Source organism: Geotrypetes seraphini, chromosome 8 (assembly GCF_902459505.1).
Source record: "Geotrypetes seraphini chromosome 8, aGeoSer1.1, whole genome shotgun sequence".
Taxonomy (NCBI): domain Eukaryota; kingdom Metazoa; phylum Chordata; class Amphibia; order Gymnophiona; family Dermophiidae; genus Geotrypetes; species Geotrypetes seraphini.
Genome location: NC_047091.1, coordinates 181,998,639 through 182,019,022, shown reverse-complemented (window position 1 = coordinate 182,019,022; position 20,384 = coordinate 181,998,639). Strand labels below are relative to the sequence as shown.

Genomic DNA, 20,384 nt, shown 5'->3' with positions numbered 1-20,384 from the left:
AGAATGGCACAAACCAACACGCAGGTTTACACTCACCTCGATCATTATTTCAAAACGGTACAATTTTTAAAAAAACCAATGCCGTGAGCACGGAGGCAAGCAAGCTAGCAAAACAGAAATAATAAGAGAAAGAAACAGGTCTTCAATCATAAATATTTAAAGGAAAAGCACACATGACATAAATATGCAACTTTTTTTGGTCCACCTAATAGAAGGATGTTAGGTTGCCTAGGGAGAGGTGTGGCTAGTAGGAAAAAGGAGGTATTGATGCCTCTGTATAAGACTCTGGTGAGACCTTATTTAGAATATTGTGCCCAATTCTGGAGGCTGCACCTTCAAAAAGATATAAAAAGGATGGAGTCGGTCCAGAGGATGGTGTGTGGTCTTCATCATAAGGCCAGACTTAAAGGTCTCTCAACAGAAACTAGAAACAGTTGAAAAATGGATGAAAGACCAAAATCTAAGGCTAAACGCAGACATAAGAACATAAGAAGTTGCCACCACTGGGTCAGACCAGAGGTCCATCATGCCCAGCGGTCCGCTCCCGCGGTGGTCCATCAGGTCTGTGACCTGTGAAGTGGTTCCTGAACTACCTCTACATCTATCTGTAACCCTCAATCCCCTCATCCTTTAGGAACCTATCTAAACCTTCCTTGAAACCCTGTAGTGTGCTCTGGCCTATCACAACCTCCGGAAGCGCGTTCCATGTGTCCACCACCCTCTGGGTAAAAAAGAACTTCCTCGCATTTGTTCTAAACCTGTCCCCTCTCAATTTCTCCGAGTGACCCCTTGTACTTGTGGTTCCCCACAGTCTGAAGAATCTGTCCCTGTCCACCTTCTCTATGCCCCTCAGGATTTTGAAGGTTTCTATCATGTCTCCTCTAAGTCTCCGCTTTTCCAGACAAAACAAAATTACATTTTTCTTTATACAGTGCTCCCCCGCAAATTCACGGTCCCGGTCATTCGCGGTATTTTCCGACCACGAATGACCGGGCAGGAGAGGGCAGCCGGAGTGCCGGCGAGTGAAGGAAATCACTCGCAGTATGCTCCGAACGCCTCTTCCTGTACTAAAGTCGGGCCTCACCAATCAGGAGGTGCTTTGACACACAGCTCCTGATTGGTGCGGCCCGACTTTAGTACTGCTCCGGCTGCCCTCTCCTGTCTCCCCTGCTAAAAAACGTGTTCGCGATTTTTCAACATTCGCGGGGGTTCCTGGAACGGAACCCCTGCAAATATCAGGAGAGTACTGTTTTGTAATTCTAATCAATATTCAAGTTGATATGCTTGTTTAAAATGTAAAAATTTGAATTAAAAAAAAAAAAAAAATTCCTACTGCTCGAAAAAGACAAAACTCCAACCGTAACAGACAGAGAAATAAACTCTACCGCATTTCCCATTCAACCCGCCCTAAAACTTCTTGGGGTGATAATTGACAGATGCTGCACCATGCAACAGCAAATCAACAAGACGGTCCAAAAATCCTTCGCAATCATGCGCAATCTGCGACAAATTTGAAAATTCTTTGATAGGGATCAATTCCGACTCCTGGTACTTTCCCTAATCATGGGACCCTTAGACTACTGTAAAATCCTTTACCTACCACTAATGTAATAGGGGAAATACCCTCCAGGGATTCAAGACAAAGTTAGATAAGTTCCTGCTGAACCAGAACGTACGCAGGTAAGGCTAGTCTCAGGGTGTTGGTCATTTATCAGAGGGCCGCCGCGTGAGCGGACTGCTGGGCACGATGGACCACTGGTCCTTATGTTCTTAATGTAATGTATACTTTGGAGGAAAGGCGGGAGAGGGGAGATATGATAGATACGTTTTAAATATCCACAGTATATGGCATAAATTTGCATGAGGCGAGTCTCTTTCAATTGAAAGAACACTCCAGAGTGAGAGAGCATAGGTTGAAGGTGAAAGGGGAGAGATTCAGAAGTAACCTCAATAAATACTTTTTCATGGCAAGGGTGATGAATGCTTTGAATGGTCTCCCGGAGACAAAAGGTGTATCTGAAATCAAGAAAACTCAGGACAAGAACGTTAGAGGTAAAATCAAGGGGGGTAGGTCAATAGAGTGGGAAGACTTGTTGGGCTATGGCCCTTTTCTGCCGTCATCTTCTATGTTTCGTCTTCTATGTTTCTATGATCTCTAAGAGCGGGGTAGAAGATGGTATGTAGAGTCACTATAGCATGTATGTTATCAAAAACCATCTCAATTTTCTGTAGCTCGTTATTGATCCTGAAAACTACTTGTGCACGTATCCTTGTAAGCCGTTCTGGGCTCCTGGGGAGGACAGGGCACGGATTAAATAAATATCGTAGGGCAGCAAACCTGGTCTGACTGGTTTTTTTTTAATATTTCTGAACCTGTGGGGATTTGAATGCGTCTTGTCCCTCCGCGGGCAGCGTAACTGGAAGGAATGAACCTTGACAACAGCATCAGAACCCACAAAGAAGTCTGAAATTCCTTTACTGGGATGCAGGGGTTGGTGGCCTGGCACAGAAATCCGGCATCAGGTCACGAAGCCTTGGGTCGGTTAAAGAGCGGTGGATGGTCCACTCAGATTTAATCAAAGGAAAGAGTGTTTTAATCCATTGTAGATAAGCAGGGGGGGGGGGTGGCCTGCCTAGAGCGCAAAGAGCCCTACATTCCATCACCTTGCCAGGCTCTGTGTGGGGAGGGGCCATGCCAGACAGGGAAAGCTGTGTTTGGGCTGAGGGAGGCCACAAAAAAGCAGTATCTCAATAGCAGACGGCATGCAAAATTGAAAGGCAATCAGCATTTTATCAAAAGAGACTATTGTCCCGGGAGCCTGGAACTAAGTGGGGGAGGGGAGAGAGCGGTTCCAGCTGATTCCATCACTGGCGTGGAAGCCTCAGAGCAGACTACACCGATGCTGGCCACTGTGCAAAGCTGTGGGAAGAGGAGCGCACATCTGGAGAACTGCCCCTCTAGATGATTATATCTGCTCTGTCCAGCTGCAGAAGGAAACTGGATTAACCCTATGGATGCTGGGAGAACAGGACGTGTTGTTCTGATGTAACATTTGGTTCTGCGCCATGCTTGAGTTGTAAATGTTAAGGGGGGGTTATGGGGGGAGCTTAGTAGCTGGTTTCTACGAGCAAAGATGCACCATTAATTCAGAAGGATACTTTTATAAAGTCGCTTAAGGGTTTGGCTCCTCTTCGAGAAGACAAACATGGACGGAAAGCTCAAGCACAAGATGCTAGGAATTATTTTTAAAAAGGGATGGCTGACAAGACTAAGAATGTCATAATGCCCCTGCATCGCTCCGTGGTGCGGCCTCACCTGGAGTATTGCGTTCAATTCTGGTCTCTTTATCTCAAGAAAGATATAGCGGCGCTAGAAAAGGTTCAGAGAAGAGCGACCAAGATGATTAAGGGGATGGAACTCCTCTCGTATGAGGAAAGACTAAAAAGGTTAGGACCAATCCTGTTTTCTTAAGTCACTAATGTCTAATGGGGACCCGCTGACCTTTTGCTCGGGTCCTCTCCAGGTCTACACTTTTTAAACAAGGCCAGAGCGATGCCCGCTTGCTCCTATTTTGCCGCGTCATCTTCAAAATGGCGGTGCCCTGCACTTTGCAGGGCCAATCAGCAGCGGCCGCTTGAGCCCCTCCAGGATTGGGTAAACTCCTTCTCTGTGTCAAGAGGGTTGACTTTGGCATCCCCAGTCTTTCTGCAAAGTTGTCTTCTGTATTGTTAAACTAGGGCCCGGAGAACCTGGGGAGTCTGCATCTGATGTATTGTTTCATCAGCCACAAAATATTCATGTTATGAGCGACCGGCAGAAATCAAACCCGCATGGAAAAGTTTGTACCATTTAGTCTAGACTTGAAAAAGTATACACTATTTTTACATTTTTGCTGATGCCAAAGTAACATTTCATGTTGGTTAGAAAAAAAAAAAAAATCCCTCATAATAATATGGCTGTGGAGAGACCATTCTGCATTTTTGTTAGAGAACCTCTTATTTAAAAACTGAATTGTACGTTGCCTCTGAGGCGTGGGATTGCAGAGGGTCAAGGAACAGAACTCATTTCAGACGCAGAGTATGGAAAAAATGATTACTAACTCATAAAAAAATAAAGCGCCCTTGGTGCCATCCTGAGTTATGAGTCCTGTTCCTTCATCTCTGGCCCCTGTTCTCCTTGAATCGGTCGCCCTGTGGAATCCAAGGGCAGCGCTGAGTTAGCTTGGCAGCAATTGAAAACCATTCAGATCCATCACATCCATCAGCCCATTATCTCTGAATGAATACATTGCACCCCCCCCCCCCCTCCATCTAAATCATCCCGAACCAGGGGCACAGCCAAACACCCAAATTCTGGGTGGGCCTGAGCCCAAAGTGACTACAAGAACTGCACTGTCTGCCTAACATCTCTCACCCCAGGGGACCAGGTGTCTCTTAATTCTCTCCCCCATCCCTCCCCTCTGTATCTTTTTTTTAAAACCTCAATTTCTTTGTCAGCAAGCAACATCTCATCATTCCTCCACATGCTGGCCCCGAGCCTTCCTTTGGACCTGGTCCCATCTATGCAGAAATGGGAAGTTGGGTCAGAGGGAAGGCTCGAGACTGGTGCAAACAGTGGGCGTGAGTCACTGCTCGCTGCCAGCAAAGAAGTAACATAACATAACATAGTAGATGACGGCAGATAAAGACCCGAATGGTCCATCCAGTCTAACCAACCTGATTCAATTTAAATTTTTTACATTTTTTCTTCTTAGCTATTTCTGGGCAAGAATCCAAAGCTCTCCCCGGTACTGTGCTTGGGTTCCAACTGCTGAAATTTCCGTCAAAACCTACTCCAGCCCATCTACACCCTCCCAACCATTGAAGCTCTCCCCAGCCCATCCCCCACCAAACGGCCATATACAGACACAGACCGTGCAAGTCTGCCCAGTACTGGCCTTAGTTCAATATTTAATATTATTTTCTGATTCTAGATCCTTTGTGTTCATCCCACGCTTCTTTGAACTCAGTCACAGTTTTACTCTCCACCACCACTCTCTCTCTTTCTTTGTCTTTCTCTCACTCTTTTTGTCTTTCTCTCTCTCTCTTTCTTTGTCTTTCTCTCTCTCTTTTTGTCTTTCTCTCTCTCTCTTTCTTTGTCTTTCTCTCTCTCTTTCTGTCTTTTTCTTTCTCTCTCTCTTTTTTTTCTTTCTCTTTCTCTCTTTCTTTGTCTTTCTTTCTTTCTCTGTCTTTTTCTTTCTTTCTCTTTCAGTCTTTTTTCTTTCTCTCTCTCATAGTAACATGTAGTAGATGACGGCAGATAAAGACCCGAATGGTCCATCCAGTCTGCCCAACCTGATTCAATTTAAATTTTTAAATTTTTTCTTCTTAGCTATTTCTGGGCAAGAATCCAAAGCTCTACCCGGTACTGTGTTTGGGTTCCTACTGCTGAAATCTCCGTTAAAACCTACTCCATCCCATCTCCACCCTCCCAGCCATTGAAGCCCTCCCCAGCCCATCCTCCACCAAACAGCCATACACAGACACAGACCGTGCAAGTCTGCCCAGTACTGGCCTTAGTTCAATTTTTAATATTATTTTCTGATTCTAGATCCTCTGTGTTCATCCCACACTTCTTTGAACTCTGTCACCATGTACTAGTGAAAGGTTTAAATGGTACAGAGAGGGTGGGGATGGTGGGATGGAGTTCAGATGTTAGAACATCTGTGTGGAAGGGTAGGGGAGGAAGAGATGCTTGAAAAGCCCTGTCAATCACATTAGAGAGGCACTGCCGCTGTGTGAGTGTGAGCCCAAAGTGGGTGGGCCTGTGCCCACCCAGGGCTGCATTACAGTACAGAACAGGGTAAAGGCTTTGCTTTGTTACACGCTACCCGAGGAACGGTACAGTTTAGGGGGTGAACAACTTTTGTGGACGAAAGAGGAGCGGGACTTGGGTGTGATTGTATGTGATGATCTTAAGGTGGCCAAACAAGTTGAAAAGATGACGGCGAAAGCTAGAAGGATGCTAGGTTGCATAGGGAGAGGTGTGGCCAGTAGGAAAAAGGAGGTATTGATGCCCCTGTGTAAGATTTTAGTGAGACCTCATTTAGAACATTGTGTACAATTCTGGAGGCCGCATCTTCAAAAAGACATAAAAAGGATGGAGTCAGTCCAGAGGAAGGCTACTAAAATGATGCGTGGTCTTCGTGATAAGGCGTATGGGGACAGACTTAAAAATCTCAATCTGTAGACTTTGGAGGAAAGACGGGAGAGGGGAGATATGATAGGGACGTTTAAATACCTATGTGGCGTAAATGCGCATGATTCGAGTCTGCAATGAGAGGGCATAGGATGAAGTTAAGAGATGATAAGCTCAGGAGTCATCTAAGGAAATACTATTTTACAGAAAGGGTGGTAGATGCGTGGAACAGTCTCCCAAAAGAGGTGGTGGAGACAGAGACTGTGTCTGAATTCAAAAGGGCCTGGGATAGGCACGTGGGATCTCTTAGGAAGAGATAATGGTTACTGCAGATGGGCCATTTGGCCTTTATCTGCCATATTTCTTAGGGAATTCAGAACTATAGCTCCCTAAATGCACTGGGATAAAAGTGTGATTCTTACCTCCCAAAAAAGCACTTGCACTCCCTAAATATAAGACAAACTACTTCACCAGTGCACTTCATTCCTTTCTAGTTCTTCCTATCTCCTTGTTCAGGTCACCTTTATTTCTGATAACTGGGATAACTTTACCTGCTATAACGCCCTCCCAGCATGGTCCTGAGCTGGAAGCTTTTCAAAGTCTGGACAAAGTGCCAGGTTTTGAAAAGCCGTCCGGATGCCCAGATATGTCCTCTGCAATCCGGACACCCTATACCAGTCCTGCCCATCTGCGCCCCAGTCCCGCCCTAGCTCCGCTCCCCACTGCCTACTTTGGTCAGGCAGGAGGCAATCCATGCATGCACAGATTGCCTCCTGCCCGACGTGATTTCAGGAGGCTTTTCAAAACCTGGATATGGCCTCAAAAGGAGGAAATCCGGACATCTGGTAACCTTGTCTGTAGAGGGCTCGGGGCAGTGGCAGGCATTCACATAGGACTTCTGTTGCTGACTCCAGAGTAGGGTTACCAGATTTTGTTAGCTGAAATTCCAGATGCATGGCCACGCCCCTTTCTGCCTTCAACCCCGCCCCATTCCACCCCCCAGCCACGCCCCCCCCCCACGAACCTCTGTGGTGTCGGGGCAGCATGTGGAGGACGCAATGACATCGCACGCATGGGCCCATGCGTATGATGTCATCATGTTGACGACCACACACGCGTGGAGGTCCATCGCATGCTGCCCCAACATTGGGGACCTCCATAATCCGGACAAACTGCCACCCAGACATGTCCTCTAAAAAAAACCCCCAAAAGACATGTCCGGGTTTTCCCGGATGTATGGTAACCCCATTCCTGAGCCTGCACTCTATTGCATCCCGCCCCTTTCTGATGTAACTTCCTGCTTTTGCAAGAGCGTGATGCAACAGAAAGCTGGATCTGGGATTGGCAGCATATGACTGATGTGAAATGCTGCCACCGCAGAGAGACTTGGCAGGCAGAAAGAAGTCCCTGAGGCAGATCCCTTACAAAGATATTGAATAGGCCCAGTACTATTCAATATCTTTGTAAGGGATCTGCCTCAGGGACTTTGAGGCAAAATTACTTTATTTGCAGATGACGCTAAACTATACAATGTTGTGGGCAGCGCAGCAGCACCTAACAGCGCAACCATGCCCGACACCATGGAACGGGATCTAATTTTACTAGAACAATGGTCCATACTTGGCAACTGAATTTTAATGCCAAAAAATGTAAGGTAATGCACCTTGGTAAAGGTAATCCATGCAGAACGTACACCCTGAATGGTGAAAACCTAACAAGAACTGCAGCAGAACGGGACTTGGGAGTAATCATCTGGGAAGATATGAAAGCTGCCAATCAGGTGGAGAAAGCTTCAGCAAAGGCTAGACAAATGCTGGGTTGCATCAGAAGGAGTTTTATCAGCCGAAAGCCTGAAGTCATACTGCCGTTATACAGATCCATGGTGAGACCTCACCTGGAGTACTGGGTCCAGTTTTGGAGGCCACATTATCAAAAGGATGTGAAGAGAATGGAGTCGATTCAGAGAATGGCCACTAGGATGGTCTCAGGGCTTAAAGATCTCCCATATGAAGAACGTCTGACTAGACTGCGTTTATATTCTCTTGAAGAGCGCAGAGAAAGGGGGGACATGATAGAAACATTCAAATACGTCACGGGCCGCATTGAGGTGGAGGAAGAAATCTTTTATCCTATTGGTGACAAGAGGGCACCTGCTAAAACTCAGGGGGAGGGGAAGATTTCATGGGGTCACCAGGAAATACTTCTTCACCGAAAGGGCAATTGATCGATGGAATGGTCGTCCAGGCCAGTACCATGCTCAACTTCAAGGGATGATGGGACCGTCTGGTGGGGTCGCTCCAGAGGAATGCTTAAAAAAAGGATTCTCGAGGAGGGAGGGTTCTTGAGTGGGCAGACTTGTTGGGCCGTCGGCCCTTTTCTGCCGTCACACTCTATGTTTCTATCTGTGAGTGAGGAACAGGGACCGGATTTTCTCATTTGGATCTGCTGGAGTCTGGACTTGATAATTCACTGGTCTGAGACAGTCTGGCACTTCTTACACTCTTTTGTACTGAAGAGAGGGTGAAAACTGCCATTTCATTTTCTTCAGACCTCCAATGAAATATGAACCCAGACCTTTACAGGGGATTGTGTATAATAGCGGCGTGGCTCCACCCCCAACCCCCAAAAATTGAGGTGCTGTCTTTTGCTTTGGCTGGTGGGGGTCGAAGCCCGACACATTTCTTGAGCTGCTGCAGCACTGGAATACCCCCCCTGCCCCCTCCAAATATTCACACCCTTGTTTTTTGTGAAACCAAGCATGCCGTCCCCTCCCCCCTCTCATGAGCAAATGGTGGCCCTCTCCCATGTGTGCTCAGTGTTGTGAAAACCAAGCAAGTGCAGGGTGGTGACTTTTCACGGCAGCAGCCTAGGAAACGCCAGGCTTTGGCTGAAGGATAGCTTTCAATAACAGGGCTCAGGCCCCTGAAAACCTGAGGTCTAGCTATGCCTCTGGTTTATAAGTTCATTGTCCTCCCTATATAAGGAGCTATTCAAGATACATCTCTGCCTGCTTCCCTTCGAGAAATAAATCTTGTCTGTCGCTCACTCGGACACTCATTTGTTTGCAGTCACATACAGCAAGGGCTCCCTATTAGAGAATGACACGGTGCCAAAATTCATCACCGTTCCCGTCCCCGCGGATAACTGCGGGAAATCATCCCATGTTATCTTTAGTATCTTATCTCAACCTGAGTCCTTCAACACCAGTATTCTTCAAAGCAAGGCTTGAGGGTCAGTGGCTGGGCCCATTCATACTCTTATTATTATGTGTGCCAAGTATAAGATATTGAAGCCATTGTGACATCACTGATGAGGTTGGCTCGTATTGGTGGAATGAAGCATTATGACATCACAATATCTGCTCTAGATACCAGAGACTGTCATTCTCTAGTGTCTCTCTCAACCTGAGTCTTTCTACACCAGCATTCTTCAAAGCAAGGCTTGAGGGTCAGTGCCTGAGGCCCATTCATACTCTTGATTCTTATGAGCCAAGTATAGTATAATGAAGTCATTGTGACATCACTGATGAAGTTGGCTCTTATTGGTGGAATGAAGCATTATGACATCACAATATCTGTTCTGGATACCAGAGACTGTCACTTTCCAGTTTCTCTCTCAACCTCAGTGCTTCTACACCAGCATACTTCAATGCAAGGCTTGAGGGTCAGTGGCTGAGGCATTCATACTCTGATTCTTATGTGAGCCAAGTATAAGATAATGAAGCCATTGTGACATCACTGATGAGGTTGGCTCGTATTGGTGGAATGAAGCATTATGACATCACAATATCTGCTCTGGATACCAGAGACTGTCATTCTCTAGTGTCTCTCTCAACCTGAGTCCTTCTACACCAGCATTCTTCAATGCAAGACTTAGTGGCTGGGCCCATTCATACCCTGATTCTTCCCACTCTCCTTAATGAATGACATGGGGATGGTTTCCCGTGGTTATCCGCAGGAACGGTGATGAATTTTGTCACTGTGTCATTCTCTCCTCCCTATATCTGTCCTAAAGACCTCACAGCCAGTCAGGATTTCAGGCTATCCACAATGATTGCGCTTGAGTTGAATTCACAGGCTCTGGCACCCGGCTGGTTGTGAGCTCTCCAGAGTCCGGGAAGTCCTGCCCTAGTGACATCATTATCTCAGAAGAGGTCCGGCTACATTTTGGTGCCAGCCCCAGATGCATGCAGGTTTTCATTTCATCTTTTGGCATGGAATCTGATTATTTGGAATCCTGCCGTATTGGTTTCATTTAACTCAGAATTGTTCGTTCTGCCTTGATAGCGAGCTGGCACCAGACTCTGACAGCAACTGGCTCCTTAATTTCAGGAGAGGCTGTGTTAAGATCTAGCTTCCTACAGATGAGGGGCCATGTTTAGTTTGTGATTTCCTGTATGTGCGTTACAGCGTATCAAGGGAACAGATACATTTTCTAGGAGCTGTTAAACCGTTTGTTTTGGCAAAACCTCTGGCTATTTTGCCCACCCTCGTTGCCCCTCACCGCCGTAAGTATATAGAACACTGCTAGCTTTTTCTTTGCTTTGTTTCCTCCCCCCCAGGGTACTTGTCAATTGACTCAGGAGTGAGCCTTTGAACAATTTTTTTTCCTGGTTATACACTTCTCTCTCTGTATTCGCGGTTTCAATTATTCACGTTTTTTAGCTTGCTGGCTCCTCCCCCCCAATTACATCAGCTTGCATAGAGAAATCACCAATTCCAAGCATTTACAGAGAAAAACCGTTGATTCCCGGTACTTTCTTCACCGTGTTTTGCCTCTCCTTCAGGAACTGGCCATGTCTCCCACCATGTTATTCACGGTTTCACCATATTCACGATGGTTTTTAATAGAAAACAGCAAATAACATATGAAAAAATTATTCACAGTTTTTCTGTATTCACCGGTCTGTTAATCCCCTATCACAGCGAATACGGAGGGAGAAATGTACTGTAATGTAGCAGAAAGAACATAAGAACATATGGCTCCCCCAGTAGCCCATTCTCACGATGGCCAATCCAGGTCCCTAGTACCTGGCCAAAACCCAAAGAGTAGCCATAGGAGCAGTAACAGGGGGGCCAGGGGCTGGTGGTCCAGGGGAGCAGCAGGCAGGAGCAAGCTTTCTGCTCTCCTGCCCGCTGCTAACCCGATCAGTGGCAGCTGTGTTTTTACATCATCTGGGAAGATAATTGGATTGTCTTTCGGACAATGGGTGTAGAAGAGAACCTAAGAACATAAGCAATGCCTCCGCTGGGTCAGACCTGAGGTCCATCGTGCCCAGCAGTCCACTCACGCGGCGGCCCAACAGGTCCAGGACCTGTGCAGTAATCTTCTATCTATACCCCTCTATCCCCTTTTCCAGCAGGAAATTGTCCAATCCTTTCTTAAACCCCAGTACCGTACTCTGCCCTATTACTCTCTCTGGAAGCGCATTCCAGGTGTCCACCATACGTTGGGTAAAGAAGAACTTCCTAACATTCATTCTGAATCTGTCCCCATTCAACTTTTCTGAATGCCCTCTTGTTCTTTTATTATTCGAAAGTTGGAAGAATCTGTCCCTTTCTACTCTCTCTATGCCCTTCATGATCTTATAAGTCTCTATCATATCCCCTCTAAGTCTCCCAAACTTTGTAGTGGATAAACAGGACAATAAGCGTCTATTAAATGTTGGAAATGTTCTTAATGCCAGCAACGATGGATGAATCTGTTGCAGTAACAGTAAGATGCCTGAGCAACTGGGCACATGATGGAAGGACATTGCAGATAGTAGGAGCAGTGGCATTGCGAGGGAAGTTTGTATCTGGGCCAGAGGCATCTGGCTTTTCATCATTCTGCACCCTACCCCCGTGCGCTCTCCCCCATACTTTTTCAGTGCTGGAGAAAGTACTTGGGGTCAGGGAAGACTTGATGAACCACCCCTGACCATGGGGTGTCCCAGGTGGGAGGCTGGAGAGATAGGGTTAGCAGACATCCAGATTTCCCCTGATGGCTTTTCAAAACCCAGCACTTTGGGTTTTGAAAAGCTTCCTGCGAAATTGTGTCGGGCAAGAGGAGGGCATCCTGCCCGACCAGAGCTAGCAGTGGGGGTGAGGCTAGGGTAGGATTAGGGGTAGGACTGGGGTGTAATGGGGCAGGGATGGGCGGGCCTGGGGAGCCGGTCTAGTGGTCTGGATTTTACAAATGTAAAATCTGGCAACCCTATGGAGAGAGAGGCTGCGCTGGGGGTGTGGGGCAGTTTAGAGATGAAACTAGTGGGAGACAGGGGTGGGGTAAGGCACTGTGGGTGGGCCGGGGGTGGTTAATGGGTGGGGTATGGGCGGGACCAGGTCAGGTGTCCATTTTTTTTTTTGACTTTCCAAATCTGCTAACCCAGTGGTCTCAAACTCGTGGCCCGGGGGCCACATGCGGCCCGCCAGGTACTATTTTGAGGCCCTCAGTCTGTTTATCATAATCACAAAAGTAAAACAAAACAGTTTCTTGATCTCGTGTCTCTTTAGCTATAAATGACAATATTATGATTAAGACTTAGCCAATATTCTTTCATAAGACATCAACTCTTTTTTTCCGAGGCCCTTCAAGTACCTACAAATCCAAAATGTGGTCCTGCAAGTGAGTCCTGTTCTGAGCTCAAGCTAGGACCAGACCTGGCTACCTGTTGCAGTCTGTGTTTGGGGCGCGGCAGCACCAATTCCAGGCTCCTCTCAGGACTTTTGTTCATCAGACCGAGAGACTGTTTTCCCGGATGGCCGATGCTGTGAAGTAACAGGATTCCGGGAGTTTTGTGCTGAGTCAACCAAAAACTTTCTTCACTGTTGCTGGTCCTGTCTGGCTATGAATGCACAGACTTAACTCCAAAATCTGCTCAGGCTCTTAACAGGGGGATGAGGGTTTGTTGTTTTTTTTTCTTTTTTGAGGGAAGCATAAATTGGTGGCCACACTTCTGAGCTTTGTGTTTTGCAGTATGTTTTGCTGTTTATTGTTTTATGCTTTTGTGTGATGTAATCTGTTACATTAACGGGTGCTAGAATAGATGTGTGTGTCTTTCTTTCTTTCTCTCTCTCTCCTTGGCTGCTTTGTCTGTCTGTCTTTCTTTCTGTCTCTTTCTCTCCTTGGCCACTGTCTGTCTGTCTTTCTTTCTGTCTCTCTCTTTCCTTGGCTGTCTACCACCACCCCTTGCCTGCTCCCCCTGTCCAGCAGCAGCCCTTCTCCCTTCATTTTACCTCCCCCTATCCAGCAGCACCTCTTCCCTGCTCCCCCTGTCCAGCAGCACTCCTTACCTGCTCCCCATGTCCAGCAGCAGCCCTTCTCCCTTAATTTTACCTCCCCCTGTCCAGCAGCACCTCTTCCTTGCTCCCCCTGTGCAGCAGCACTCCTTGCCTGCTCCCCCTGTCCAGCAGTAGCCCTTCTCCCTTCATTTTACCTTTTACCCGGTTTTCGTGGTGGTCTGCAGTGGTTTCGGGGTCGCAGTGTCGTGGAAGAAAGGCAATCTTTAAACCACTGCAGGCTCCTACTCATGCGGAAACCGCCGAATGAAACAGTCACACTCTCCTTCTTCTGCTCCACGCGCCGCAAGCCGCCCCATGCGCCTCAAATCAAATTTGGCACGGCGGCAGGGATCATGCCGTTTCAACAGCGCATGCGTGGGGAAGGGTTAGATTAGATTAGATTTAAGACATTTTTAATCCGCCTTTATCCAAGGCGGCTCACAGTATCATTTCAGAATTTAAACATCTTAAAAATCATAAGATTATACCATTTCAACTTATAAATTACATCTCACTCACCCATCTACATTACTTCAATAAAGCAGCACAAATTTGATAACCTGCTAAAAAGATGATATTCAGAAGAAAAAGTATTAACTTGAGAAGCAGAATACAATACAATACAAAAACCTGTCCTGGGGGACCCCCAGCCAGTCAGGTTTTCAAGATATCCCTAATGAATATGCATGAGAGAGATTTGCATATAATGGAAGTGACAGGTATGCAAATCTCTCTCATGCATATTCATTAGGGATATCTTGAAAACCTGACTGGCTGAGGGTCCCCCAGGACAGGTTTGGGAACCACTGATCTAAGCGAACGCAGTTTCCACAGCAAAAAAAAAAAAAAAAAGCACTTGCCAACTTGATGTTTCATGGTTAGATTATCCCCCTTCTACGGAACTGCGCTAGCAGTTTCTAGCGCGGTGAGCCACGCTGAATGGCCCGCGCTGCTCCCGACGCTCCTAGGAACTCAAAGAGCATCAGGAGCAGCGCGGGCCATTCCGCGCGGCTCTCTGCACTAAAAAGCGCTAGCGCGGTTTCGTAGAAGAGAAGGTATGATCCAAGGTGACACCCAATATTTTAATTATTAGCTTAGAAAAGCTTGAACAAATGGATGGGTCGTAAGCAACTTTCTAAATGGCAATAGATTTCTACAGAAGCCTAAGGCACCAGACAACGCGTTCCACATCCATGGTCCAGCTATAGAGAAACGTGAATTTTTGGTCTGTACATACTATAAAATATTCCCCTTTGTTGTGTCTAACCGTTTTATTGTATGTGTTGATTTGATGTTGTAAATTGCTTTAGGTGAGGCAATGATTAAGCGGAAGCCTAAAATACAAAGAAATGGTTCTCTCTGTCCTCTTTCAGGAACTGGTGTTCATACACGGTGACAAGAACCACATCCTGCCACGTTCAAAATGGCACCTATCTTCAGAGGGTGTATCAGAACTGCCGCTGGCCGATGAGCTGCTCTGGGGGCAGGTGAGCGTTGTCTCTTTGTACATCCTCAATCTACCATCTCAAATTATTTTTTTATATACCACTAATAGCGTAAGTGGTTTTACATTCAGGTACTTTCTCATATTTACGTTATCAAATTTCTGTCCCGGCAGGCTCAAACTCTATCTAGTGTACCTGGGGCCATGGGGGGATTAAGTGACTTGCCCAGTGTCACAAGGGGCAGTGAGGGCAGCTCTAGCTACTGTGCCACACACTCCCCATAATAATAAAAAAAAAAGGCCTAAAACGTCCAAGAAAACCCCGCCTAAGTCAGCACTTGAACATCCTATCACCGGGATGTCCAACTGCCAATAATCGAAATCGTTTTCCTAGCTGTCTTGCGAGACATCTCACCCGCTGTCTATCCAGAGTTCAAGGGGGGCATGTTGAAAGGCGTATTATAGGCGTCTTATGGGTGGGCTAGGCTTGGATGTTTTGCAGGGATTTGGAAAAATGTCCTGGCCGGAACTTAGACAGTTTGGGCTAGACCTCTTTTGGAAGCGTCTAAGTACCAAAAGGTACCCAAACTCACTAGATAACCACTGGAGGGATTAAGTAATGACCCCCCTCCCAACCCCCCAAAATTTGAGTACATAACTGTCTCTAGAAATCCTAGTACAACATCACACAGGTGTCTTAAGTAGCCAGGTGGGTGGGCTAGTGAAACGTAGCGATGAGGAGCCAGACCCAGAAGGCACTCTAAGTATGAGCCCAGCAAACTCTATCAAAACCCTACTCTACTGCCATACAGGTGCCACCTGCAGCTAGGGGGGGGGGGCTATTGGAGTGGTAGACAGGTGGGTTTAGTAGGTTTTGGGGGAGTTTTGGAGAGCTTATCATAAATTATAAGGAGTATATGGAGTGAAGTTCACAGCAATGCCCTCTAAGGTGCCCCACTGCTCTGTGGCCCCCTCCAATGTCCAAATGGTGCTGATTTGGACGTTTCTAACATGGATGGTTTTGTGGTTGGAAATGGTGACTAAAGTTAGATGTTTTGGCGGCCAAGAAGTCCAAGTAGATGATTTTTGGAGAAAAAAAAATTATTTGGACGTCCTGTTCAAAAATAGACATTTCCATGCTTCTGACTTTGGACATGTAGCGGGATGCATCCAAGTCGAACTTAGACGTTCTTTTCGAAAATGGCCCTCCCTGTCTCTGTGCACCTATTTATTCATCTTTAAAAAAAAAAAAAATCTTTAAATTTTATTAGCAAACAGGAAAATGTTACAATATATGATGCCCAAATAAAACCATAAACATTTGAAGAGAAAAGTAATCCTGCACAACATTGGTAGAGCCTAAGGGCAGGATTTTAGTGCGCGGCCCGAACTAACGCCAGCTCAATGCTGACATTAAGGTCTAGCGTGCGCTAAAACCACTATCACAGCTTGGTAAAAGGAGCCCTAAGTCCCAAGAGAGCCTTCCATTTGGTTTTCATTATTCTCCAACCCTCCTTGTCTACCAGGGTCCCTGAGGTCATGTTTTTGGACTGTTTCCATACAATGGAAGATGCTTTAAGAACCTCTCACTTGTGTCACCACTTCTTTCATATTTGCGATGTTCTATTTTTCTCTTCTCTACAAACATACTTTATCTATATCCGGAGAGAATTCTCTGCAGGGATGGAAGGGATGTTTATCCTCCATCTTGTCTGAATTCTGAGTGGCTTCGCATTTTTCTTGTAGCACTATTTATTCATTTTTCGATACTGTTCTCCCAGGAGAGCTCAGAATGGTTTACATGAGTTTATTCAGGTACTCAAGCATTTTTCCCTGTCTGTCCCGATGGGCTCACAATCTATCTAATATACCTGGGTCAATGGGGGGATTAAGTGACTTGCCCAAGGTCACAAGGAGCAGCATGGGTTTGAATCCACAACCTCAGGCTGCTGAGGCTGTAGCTTTAACCACTGCACCACTCTAGAAATCAAAATAGGACAATCAAGCCATTGTGACATCACTGATGAGGTTGGCTCTTATTGGTGGAATGAGGCATTATGATGTCACAATACCAGCTCTGCTTATCAGAGGCTGAAACTTTTTACACTATTTATTCAGTGTTCTATACTGTTCTCTCGGGGGAGCTCAGAATGGTTTACATGTATTTATTCAGGTGCTCAAGCATTTTTCTGTCTGTTCTGGTTGGCTCACAATTTAATGTACCTGGGGCTATGGGGGGATTAAGTGACTTGCCCAGGGTCACAAGGAGCAGCATGGGTTTGAACCCACAACCCCAGGGTGCTGAGGCTGTAACCACTGCACCACACTCTCCCACACACCCCAGCAAAGCACGATTTCAAAATCTTTTAGCCCTGGTTTTCTCCATGCTGCCCACCCCAAAGTCATATTAAGACCCTTTGCGGCCCCTGGCACTTGGACTTTGAAAACCTTTCCTCATAGACCCCCTCCTTCACAAAGCCGTGCGAGTATTTTTAGCGCTGGCCGCTGCGGTAACATCTCGGATGCTCATAGAATTCCTATGAGCGTCCAAGCTGTTACCGCCATGGCCGGTGCTAAAAACGCTAGCACGGCTTTGTAAAGGAGGCGGAGAGTAAAAACCTATGAGCAGTGCAGCCATGAGACAACATACGATGGCCATATATGAGGGGGTTCTCAGCCCAACCAACCAACTTCCTACACTCTGAGCGTTATTTTGTCGCTGGAGCTGAAAAGCGTGTTATCATATTTCGTTAAGTGCCAATCTGCAGAAACAAAATTTTGTGTTTTGACATTATTTCAGATCATTGATTGAACCACAGCCACGTCATTCTCTTCTTGGATGGGCTGAGAACTTTTTAGCACCTCCTGGTGGTGTGAAGACTTTCAGTCTTTGGGAAGCAGAGCTGAGATTGTGATGTCATAATGCCTCATTCTACCAATAAGAGCCAACCTCATCAGTGATGTCACAATGGCTCGATTGTCCTGCACTTGGCTCACTTTTATTATATACCAGGGAGTGCAGAAAAGTTCTCAGTCCAACCACCAACTTCCTAAATTCTGAGCCTTATTTTGCCACTGAAGCTGAAAAGAGGGTTATCTTATTTCATTAAGTGCCAATTTGCAGAAACAAAATTCTAAATTTTTTGCCCCTTGCTAGTGTGATGACTTTCAGTCTCTGGTAACCAGAGCTGGTATTGTGATGTCATAATGCCTCATTCCACCAATAAGAGCCGACCTCATCAGTGATGTCACAATGGCTTGATTGTCCTAGACTTGGTTCACTTTTATTACATACCAGGGGGGTGCAGAAAAGTTCTCAGCCCAACCAACCCAACTTCCTAAATTCTGAGCCTTATTTTGCCACTGGAGCTAAAAAGAGGGTTATTTCCTTAAATGCCAATGTGCATAAACAAAATTCTAAAGTTTTTTGACATCGTTTCAGATCATCGATTGGACCAGATCCAGGTCATTCTCTTGTTGCTTGGGCTGAGAACTTTTCAGCACCCCCCTGGTAGTGAGAAGACTTTCAGTCTCTGGTAACCAGATTTCAGCCCCCCCCCCCCCCTCGTAGATACACTTGTACCATGCATCAGCCAAGAGGGGTCAGGACTTACAGAGCAGAAGCCAAACATGTAACAGTCAACCTGTGTTCCCAGGCCTGGATCTGGACAAGCTGATCCCAGAGGACTCAGCTTGTCCTGAAAATCTGGCCCCAGACTACGCTGGCAAATGTAATCATGTGGACTTTGCTCTTGCAGTTACCGAACCATCGTGAGACCGACCTACAAGGTGGCGTATAAAACCGTAACAGCGTTGGAGTGGAAGTGCTGTCCCGGGTTCTCGGGGATCTACTGTGAAGAAGGTAGGGACGGCTGCTTTCGTGTCGCACAGCTGCCAAAGTGCGCTTAATACAATTGGAGGGATAAGATAAATGATTGCTGTTTATGCTTACTAAAATTTATCAAGTTTATCAAGTTTATTATGTAATTTGATTAATCGCCTATTCTACATTCTAGGCGATATACAATCAATAATGAATAAATAAAAACTTGGGGTAGTTATTACATAGACAAATAAAATTACATAATTACAAAAACTTACAATCATGAAACATTAGGAAAGCGATATTTAAAAGGTTACATTCTGTATTAAATTTTATATTTCAGGATTACAACAATAGGGAGGGAATAAAAGCATAAATAAGAAAATAAAAGATTAAGAAAGATTATTAACTAAAAACATCATTGAATATTAACTGAAAGCATCATTGAATAAGAAACTTTTAAGCTTAGTCTTAAAATTAACTAAGTTCTTTTCTTCTCTTATATAAATAGGAAGATTATTCCAAGATTGTGGGGCGGTCACTGAAAAAATAGTAAGCCGTCTGGTGTTTATAACTTTCAATGATGGAATAGCCAATAGATGTTGGTCCTGAGATCTAAGTGTTCTTGTAGTTATATAGGGAATTAGAACTCTAAAAATAAAAGCTGGGGTTTGGGACATTATTGATTTGAACGTAAGCAAACAAATTTTATATAGAATACGATGTGTCCCGCAATTTACGGTAGGTCACTGCGGCTTACAAGACATTAAAAACAATCGGCTCAAGTTAAGAAAAGAGCACCATAATCAATAGGAAAGACCTAACCTTACTATTCAAACCCTCTCCTCTTCCTTTTATGAAGCCGCGTCGGCGCTAATACCACCACGACCTAATGCGGCTTCATAAAAAGGGGGGGGAGGGGAGGCAAGAGAGAAAGAAAAAAAAAAATTGTTCAAACGATGAACTTCAATGTGCTTCTTAGGGGAACCTGATATGTGGTGCCGGGAGCTCAGGGAGTTCAAAGTTGTGGAGTCAGCCACCCCCGGTGTGTAAAGGCTAGTGTCGGGGTTCCCAAGCCAGTCCTCAGACTACGCCAAGCCAACGGGTTCATACAAATTCCCTACACAGAGGGGCCAGTCAGGTTTTCAGGATATTCCACAATGAATATGCATAAGAAAAATTTGCATATTCATTTGGATATCCTGAATACATCACTGGCCAGGTGCACTATGACCACCAGGTTGAGTCCCATTGGACTAGAAGAATAGACTGTTCACTCCTAATCAGAGGGTTATGAGAGCTTGAAGAGTTAAAAAACATCTCCTACCAGTGTAGGAGCAATTGGATGAATCAATGACTAAGCTTTGGATTTGACCTTACTTTCTTTTCTTTTTTTATTGAACTATATTGAAAGATGCAAATCCAACAAGCTAGTGATACATACACACCATAGAAAGAAAATAACAAGATATGATTTATTGTAACTCTTCTTATGGTTACATGACAGCTGTAAGCATAATAAATCGATATTACAAAATATAAATCCCCAAATTACCAACCTATCCCTTTTCTAGGAAGCCTACCCTTCCTCCCTGCCCTTCCCCTATGCCTCCCCCTCCCAACCTATCCCCTTTCTAGGAAGCCTACCCTCCCTCCCTGTCTTTCCCCTATACCTCC

The 20,384-nt window shown here is 45.6% G+C and overlaps 1 protein-coding gene across 4 annotated transcripts in view; it reads left to right on the top strand.

Annotated features, from left to right (window-relative positions):
- EMID1 (EMI domain containing 1) overlaps positions 1-20,384 on the top strand; it is a 211,909-nt gene that overhangs the window by 25,804 nt on the left and 165,721 nt on the right. For all 4 annotated transcript variants that reach the window (XM_033957153.1, XM_033957152.1, XM_033957155.1 and 1 more), the window contains exons 2-3: positions 14,814-14,927; positions 18,643-18,746. In XM_033957153.1, coding sequence (XP_033813044.1) covers positions 14,814-14,927; positions 18,643-18,746 — 218 coding nt within the window. The remainder of the gene's footprint in view (positions 1-14,813; positions 14,928-18,642; positions 18,747-20,384) is intronic.